Raw genomic sequence first — 8840 nt, 5'->3', positions numbered from 1 at the left:
CTCAACAGTGACGAACATTTTATTGGATAATTTTCTACAGCTAAATAGGGCTTCAAACACTGTATTTCACCCGAAAATGTGTGCAGGCTTTTCTGAGAAGTTTCTACAGCATACAATATATCCAGTTAAAAAGCTGTGTAAAGTGTAGTAACAAAACACTGGAAAGGTCATCGATGTTCCCTCCCTAAATAGGCACGGTCTGAAGCGATGATGGCAGTGTATTTTAAAGCAAGCTAACTTTTGAAGTCCAGGAGCAAGCAAGCCGTTTTGAACCATGGTGAACACATTGATATATACCGCAGATTATCCAGGTGCAGACAAGAGTCTGTTCATGGGGATTTTATGAAACTCTGCATTTTACAACTTACACCTTGTAACTCTAAGGATATCAAGAAAAATTGGAAGGCTGGTACAACCATGTTCTAGGTGTTTAGTCAGAAAAGGTTGGTTAGGTTTTTTTTAGTTTGCATATCGAACACTGTTCCCATTTAATTTTGTCTCCACCTTTTAAAATATTGAAAATCTCCTTCTAAAAGGAGAATTTGTTGTGAAACAATGTTTCTTCAGGTACAGTAGAAGGTGGCTCTACAGCCAAAGCATTGGGTCACACCTTTCTCTGCATATATTATGAGAGGTTCTGTAGGTAATGGAATACTGCATTAAACCTTATATACTGTATGCCTTGTCATTCACCAAACAGCTTTATACCATACAGTGTCGCAGGAAGCCGGAGCCTACCCAGCAAGCAACGAGCGCAAGGCAGGGTACAGCCTGGACAGGGTGCCAGTCCATCGCAGGGCAAGTGTAAGACCATCATACATGGGGACAATTTGGAGGCCACGGTAAAGGTCAAGGGGGGAAATTCAGCCCGGACACTGGGATAACTCCCTACTCTTCTCAAGAAATGTCCGGGCATCTTTAATGACCACTGAGAGTCTGGACCTCGGTTTAAATTCTTATCCGAAAGACGGCACCCACTAGAGTATAGTGTGCCCACCACTATACTGGGGCATTAGGACCCACACAGCCCGCAGGGTGAGCGCCCCCCACTGGTCTCACTAACACCACTTCCAGCAGCAGCCAGGCTCAACCCTGCTTAGCTTCAGTGGGTAGCCAGTTGAGAGCTGCAGGGTGATATGGCTGCTGGCAGTCCTTATATGTGCATACTAATATAATACTGAAATATTACAATAGGCTGAACGTATACATTTCTAAATGATCCTGAAAATCCCCAGCTCATCACCATGCTTTGTTAGCAAGGCTTTGCTGAGCACACAGGTTATTCCTGGTCCCAAAGGCACAGGTTTGCCAGCTTTGTGAATCCAAGAAGTCTCTGGAAACTATGGAGGAAAGAAACAAAAGCAAACAGCTTCCAGTCTCCTTGGAACTTGAGGCCTGAACAGCCTGATTTCAACAGAATACGAAGACATGTGTCGCCTTCATGCCAGTCTCTCAATGCAGCAGCGAATACTGAAATTCCTCTGATAACAGATATTACAGCGATGCAATACAGAGAGCTGGGTGAACCAGATAATTAAGACACAACACAGCTCTTCCTAAAGAATGCTGATAAGGTTCCTTGGCAAGCTACACAGAATTAAAAATAAATTCAAGGAGGAAAAAGCAAACTTCCTGATCTCAGAGCAACTGTCAGGCTGCAGTGTCATGAGTGAAATAACTATTACTGTTCCAGTAATAGTTCTGAAGCAGTACTTAAACTACAGCATCAATAATAACAATAGTTTATTTTAACATCACCTTTCATGATACATCATTAATCGATTTTTATCAAACGAATTTTATGCATTACAGCAGCATTTTATTTTAGTGGTACAAATAATATTACATCTAAAGAGGCAACTAATATTATCCATCTTTAAGCTATACACTACCAGGGAATATAGTCTGCTTTTGTGTTGTGGTGCACTATAAGTATAGCAGCTATCCCATGTATATCTGTTTTAAAAACAGCTTACAATTTGTTCACAGACATGTTGCTTGTTAAATTTATGAGACCCGGTGTGTAAAATTATTTTCTGTCAAGAAAAAAAGATATTTGGACATGCTCCAAAAGAAATGATTAAGTAAACTAGTTTTAGTAGCTAATAACTTACATATTTTATTCCTGACAATTGTTTTTCATCACAAACTGCCTGTTGCACTTCTAAATACTTCATTCCGTCTGCCGTGTAGAGAGGTAATGGTGGTCTTTGGTGCAAAAAAACGCTCTAAAAGGCTTATGCATCTCTAGAAAGAGAAGGTTTGGTGTGAAATTAAAACACATTTCTCAGACTAGTTTTGGAAAGGGAGGCGAACAGATGTAGAGTGAAAAGATGTCTAACAAATGTCATGCTTTACCCGTATTTTGAAATGTGGTTCACAGTTATCATTTCCACATTTCCAATATAGTGAAGTCAGACTCAAAACTGTAACGCTCGCCCTGTTCCTATCGGAGGAGCGGCGTTTTTCCAGAACCCTACTCCGTCTCCCTGGTGCCTGGCTGCGGGCGGCTATCCCGGAGGCAGGACGCTCTCATCTCCAGCAGCCACTCCTTCCTGCCGCCCCACCTGGGAAAAAGGATCAGATCGTGCATCAGGCAGGCCAGGACAGCGCCTCCGCAGGGACCAGCCCAAAACACCTGCAAGACAAACGGTCCCAAAAAAAAAGCTTAGACAGTTCTGGGCTAGAGTGGCCTCCTTCTGTTCGTAACCATTCCTCATTCGTATTACAGTGCATCACCAAATCTGTAACACACCGCTCGTCAGAAGCCACAGCTGCCTTGAGCATGAATGATGAATGCATCTTCACCTTGACTCAAGGAAAGCTTATGCAGCAGATTCTTTTTTGATCACACTCACTTCGGTATCATGCCTGCCTAAAGGCTCTGAGTTACTGGCATTTGTTTTTCTGTGCTAGGCCTTGTTCAGTCAGCTGATGGGAACTGGGAGTAGTCCCTAGGGGACAACCAGGATTATCCAATGAAACCCAATCATGCATGCCTTCGGGAGGCGAGAGGAAACCAAAGCATCCGGGAAAAGCCCATTAAAACGCAAAGAGGGACATGCAAATCCACATACACAGGACCCCTGCTGTCACGAGATCACGGGTGTTAACCCGGGTGTCAATGATAAATTCCACTCTGGGCTCGTACAGCCTGGCTTCACCACAGCTTCTCCTCCGTTAAAGTGGTGAAAGAATTTCTCCCTTTTCCACCTGATCTGCTGTGTCGTGGGGCAGCTGGTGCAGAATGGAGGTCCCCCACCATCCGCAAGGGATCTGCACTGCAGTGATGGGGAAGCAGGATCCCCTATGTGACCTACATTAAGGACTTAGGCATTCCTGTGTATTAAACATCGTAATTAATTGAAGACCAGTTCAAAGGGTACCCGAAGACCTGCGGAAAGAACAGGGCTCAGAGACGAGGGCTCACCCAGTGAGATCTGAAGTTAACAGTCACCGCAGCAGGACCGAAAGACCGAGCTGGATTCATGCTGCAGCCCGTGAAGCCAATCTGGAGAAATCAGACAAACAGGGCATGTGATCACCTCGGGAAGATTGTGGCCCAGGAAGAGAAGGCATGCTCATGCATTCATAAACTGGAAGCTGCTTATTCCTGGAAAGGGCCATGATGACCTGAGACCAATTAGAGAACCACAGGGCGCAAGCCAGTCTGTTGCGAGGCACAAACACACGCACAGTTTAAAACGAATGCAGATCTCTGGGGAGGTGGGAGGAAATTGGGAGCACCTGGAGAAAATCCATGCACCACGGGGGAGAACACGCAAGCTCCACACAGAAGGTGCCCCCCAGCCTGAAATCAAACCCAGGATCCACAATCTGCATCAATGCTAGCCACCCCACTTCAATTTCAGTGAGAGCATAAGAAGTACTTTTTTCTGCTTACTGTCTAGTGTTCAGTAGATATAGTTACAGTTCTAAAAAAAGAACGAGAACAAAAAAGAACAGATTGAATAAAGTAAATCTTACAGCAACAAGATGTCCTAGAGTGACGGCCAGTCCTATCACAAGAGGCGCCAACTTATGGAGGGCAGATTTTGGATCCAACGTGGCAAAAACACACAGGACAAACTGGAAGGTGACAAACATCTCCACACACAGGGCTTGATACTCGCAGACCCCTGGGCTCAGCTGAAAAAGAAACGCCAGCAGAAAGGGATCATTGCGACAGAGGACTTGTTTTCAATGACCAAACCGACGATACAAGATGTCCACTCACCTCGTTTATGCCAGTTTTTCCCCGGATGGCCTCCGGAGTCACCCCCAGAAGCACCGCGGACGCCATCAAGGCGCCCCCAAGCTGGGATAAGACGTAAAGGACTGCCCGCAGTGGAGACACCCTCAGTCCAGCCAAGAGCGCCAGGGTCACCGCGGGGTTCAGATGAACACCCCCACCTGACCTCAGACACAGGGACACCAGAGCGACCGAAATCCCAAAGGCAAGAGACACGCGGACGGGGTCTGGGGACGCTCCGATCACAACAGCTGGCGAGGCGAGCGTGTGCGCGGCGGACACTGTCCAAGACGCCCCAGGGTTTGCACCCCGAAACTCATCCGTCTGCCACAGGAGGGTGGAGGCCAAGCTTGCGAACAGGAAGATGCCGGTGCCTGCAAATTCAAAGAAGACGTCTCTCAGGAAAGAGAGAGTCCATATTTCCTTCAAAGCCAAGGCAAGCCCGCAGTCCCCCAGCATTTTAGCTTTGGGTTACCGTCTTAAGAAAGGTTGATTTCCACAAGAGCTATGTTTGCCTTTCTGACTGCCTTTCTGTATTTATAAGGTAACAGGTGACGCACGGCAGGGAGAATTTTTTTCTTTTCGTTTTTTTGAGACTTAAATAAGGGATCATATTGTAGTCTTAAGAAAAACTCAGCGGTGCAGTGTTCCGCACTCTCACGTTGCACCTTGTAAATGTCGGGAGGGGTCCCCTTTCTCGCACGGTGGTTTATCGAGTGTCAGTGAAGTATGTTCAAACGCCACTCATCAGCCTGCCTTCTTGTCTGTCCTTTAACCAGCTTGGCTGCCCGCGCCTCACTGGGGTCTTTTTTTCAGCACGCACGTGCTTGACAGAAGGCTCTTTATTTTCGCTGCACAAAATCTGAAGTGTAGCAAAAAAACAAAATCCAAGCAGGAATTGAAAGGATTAAGGATGCTGATGCTTTAAGACCTTCTCTCCTGGGTGTGTGCTTTCCTGATGTTTGTTGTAAACAGCCTATTTGCCAGCTGAATTATTCTTTCTTTTCCAGAAGATTTTGAAATAATCTGCCTTTCTTGACCTTCGCTGTGCCTCCGTTATTTAATGTGGAGAACCTCTGAGACTTTTCCCAATTAAGAACAAGAGGTTTTGCTAAACGCCAATATTGTAATGAGGCACTAAGAACAGCGTGTAAAATTATTCTAGCTGAAAGCATTAATTCAGAAGGAAAAAAAGGCGGAAAGTAAAACATATTTTTGAACGGGGGCTTTTGTCACTTCAAAGAGAAATTGAAATTGTGTCTCTCTCTACTGCAACCCTGTTGCACTCACCCCAAGAAGACTGCATTTTGCAGTCTGAAGAAAAAAACATTAGCCTCTCCTTCAACAGAACAAAAATGAAATGAAGAAACATATCCTAGAGCAAAGTGGTGCAAAAACCATTTATGTTATGCATGCACTTTAAGGAATCAAAAAAGGCCATTTGCACATTAGTCGCTGAAGAGAGCTTCAGTTTCCCTATTTGACTAAAAGTGACACTGAGCAAGCTGGCTCGACATGTTTGTCAAGCTGTGGGAGCTCACTGACAGTCTAATGGCTAAGAGAACCTCTCTCCGCAATGGGGCTGCTTTGCAACTAATGGACTGAGGCAACTGGCTGGTCATGTTCAGTAACTGACCAAAGAAACTGGCCAGAAACCGTTTAGCGCGGAGCCACAACATATTAAATATACAGTATGATATTATGATAAAGGAATGTAGACGTCTGCACAGTGGCACAGTATTTAGCGTTCCTGCCTTGCAGCTCTGGGTTCAATTCCAGAGCTGGGGTGCTGTCTGCGTGGAGTTTGCATGTTCTCCCCAGGTTCACATGTAATCCATCTAGGCACTCCACTTTCCTCCCACGGTCTGAAAACAAGCTGGTTTAGACTAATAGACTTGGTAAAGAATTGGCCTTGGTGTGCATTTGTGTCTGTCTGCCCTGCAAAGGACTGGCGTCCCATCCAGGGTGTACCTCTCCTTGAGCCTGCTGGCCATTTCCCTGTATATGTGTTAGTAGAAGCTTTCTCCTCAGGTAGCACTGGTTGTCTCCATGCATGGAATAAGTGGGCTACGAGGAAATGCACAGAGCTGGATGATAAAGACTCTTTCATCACCGCATAAGGTGATAAAGCATTCGGGTAACGTGAAACCACCGAGACAAGTCACAGAGGGCCGGCCTTAACAATACGAGCACAGTTGTGCAGGAGAAACGGGCCCGCAGCTAGGCCCCCAAGGTCGTGGAAACCAGCCAGCTGTTGAAAACTTTTTAGAAATAGGTTTTATTAAAAAGAATTATGTTTCTACTGCCAGCAAAGGAGGACGTTTAAAGGAGATTTTGTGATTTCGTTGTATAACAGCTTATACAGGAAGTGGAAGCTACCAGCTGGATTTCAGCTGGTTATTTGTTTTTCCTAAGACTCTTAACAATAAAAAGGAGATCTCTCTGAAATGCATAACAAACTGAAACCAGACATGAGCTGGTGCCTTAAACCCACACTCCTTGGGATATACTTTTAATGCCAAACTGTTTTTTGATTCTCAATGCAGCAGACGCAGAAGAGAGGACCACAGGACCACAGGAGTTTGCGCTCCCAGACGCAGGAGGAGAAAAAAACACAGAAAAACTAAAAGGAAAAAAAAATAAAATCAATAATAATAGAAAAAAACATTCTATCCAAAATGATACTGGCACCATGTCATTTGAGCTGTACGTTCTACAGCGACAGTCTCTACAGATAAATGCAGCCTTTAAGGATGTTTTAATATCCTAGTCTGCTTGAATGAAATCAACATAAGTGTTATTATGCGTGTTAAACATTCCAGTAGCATTTTAGTTTAGCCTGACAAATTCCGTTTCTACATTTTATAGCTGAACCCTATGGCTGTTTAATTATCAACTACACAGTTAATCACAATTTACATTGTTCAAATACATAAATGCAATAGAGTGTAAATACAGTTAATAAATACATTAACTGTGTTGATGTATTTGTCATCTACAGCCTCTAAAGTTTCGCCAAACTTCCATGATCTGTTTAATCTAGGCAGCATACAAGCACAAAAAAAAATCAATCTGCACTCTTGGACAATTAAGTGCACGAAAATTATTTAATCACATAAAGATGCTAGTTTGCGTCCGTATACAACAGACATACCCTGCACTGGTGTTTTAAGCATCAGTAATACACTCATTGTTCTGTTAGTTTAGTAGAGATTAAAACACTCAGTCCTGACCGGTGAGATCACAGAAACCAACACGTACAACATTTTATTTACCCTTCTGCCTTCTAGGGTTGCTGATGAGCACTGATGCTTCAAGGCAATGACATAGCTGTGTAGTCATAGATTGCCTACTGGTGTAGCTGCAACATTTAGTTTCAGGGTCTGCAAATTACACTTCGCATACTGTATACATGACAAACAGACTATTAACTCTCAACTATACATCACATATACATTTTATGGCAATCAGACAATTGTTAATGAACATGCACTTAATCAGGGTCATGTACCAGGCTACTGACAATCTATAAGTGATGTTGAGTGAAGAAAGTACAAAAAACTGTAAATGGAATTTGCAACCCCTAATCTAAAGTGTTGGACAGAACGGCTCAATATGTGCCATTAACGCGCCTCCTGTCCCCCCAGGGGCCCTGAATACCCAGTGGTGCTCCACTGTTGTGCTGCTCATGTGAAGTCCTCTGAATTTGAGCCATGGGGACTCCACTTTGAATTGCAGGTCAGGAATGCTTCTAGCCACCATTACCAGACAGGGGATATCGCCTCCACCTGTTTGCCGCCTCGTTTTATTGCAGCATTTTATTTCCCGGCATCCGAATCGCACACAAGAAAGGCCTTTATTCCCCTCGAACAGACGGCAGCTTGTCAAGTCATGGGGCGGCCTCTGCTAATGGTGTGGGGGCTGGAAGAGTTTAAGATCTGAGCAGTTACAAACCCGTTTTTTTTCCCGGCAAGGTCAGAGCATTTTCCATCGCCCGAGATGATTCCCTTTTCCCGACACACTCCACTGGCACCCATTACTGTCGCGCTGGCACTCTTCCTGTCCCTCCGGCACGCTGGATCTTACCAGCCTGTGACCTACTTTTGGGTTTTAAATACATTTGTCCACCTATTTTTATGCTCCATTAGCAAGGAGCATGTGGATTGCGTATCTAAGCCTGTTTGTAACACTTGATTAATGTGTTTCCATGGAGGACAGGCTACAGTTCCTTGGCAGAAACAACACTTCACTAAGAATAACAACACAGGAATTAAGCATCCTGAAAGGATTTGAGTGTTTTGGTCACGATACAATCTGGGCTTAACCTGCTTGGCTGAAGGGTGACCCGAGGAGGCTGGGGACCCCCCTGCGGAGTGAGGGGTGACTAAGGGGCAGCTGCAGAGGAGGGTGAGGGACGCAGACGATGCTGGCGAGTGTAAAAAGTGGATTCTGTACAGTATTTATAATGCTTAATGGGAGGAAATGACATCAGCATTGTTGAATGACTGACCGCGGAGGCCGACTGAACTTGGCTGATGTCACCCCTCCCAAACTTTCATCGCAAACCCCATTTATTTTTTACTCTGCA

General features: G+C 44.8%; 1 protein-coding gene across 3 annotated transcripts in view; it reads right to left on the bottom strand.

Annotated features, from left to right (window-relative positions):
* Positions 1-6: 6 nt before the first annotated feature.
* Positions 7-8840, bottom strand: part of LOC148638776 (lens fiber major intrinsic protein-like) — a 90688-nt gene continuing 81854 nt past the window's right edge. Inside the window, exons 4-7 of one of the 3 annotated variants that reach the window (XM_088623214.1) lie at positions 4238-4626; positions 3988-4149; positions 3431-3511; positions 7-2638 (exon numbers count right to left, since the gene is read on the bottom strand). In XM_088623214.1, coding sequence (XP_088479340.1) covers positions 2477-2638; positions 3431-3511; positions 3988-4149; positions 4238-4626 — 794 coding nt within the window. In that variant the 3' untranslated portion in view covers positions 7-2476. Of the gene's footprint in view, positions 2639-3430; positions 3512-3987; positions 4150-4237; positions 4730-8840 lie in introns of those variants that run through there. The other 2 variants (XM_088623213.1, XM_088623215.1) reach the window with 2 other exon arrangements.

Source organism: Lepisosteus platostomus, chromosome 28 (genome assembly GCF_059453375.1).
Source record: "Lepisosteus platostomus isolate fLepPlt1 chromosome 28, fLepPlt1.hap1, whole genome shotgun sequence".
In the NCBI taxonomy this organism is placed as follows: Eukaryota; Metazoa; Chordata; class Actinopteri; order Semionotiformes; family Lepisosteidae; genus Lepisosteus; species Lepisosteus platostomus.
This window is presented reverse-complemented; position numbering and strand designations above follow the sequence as displayed.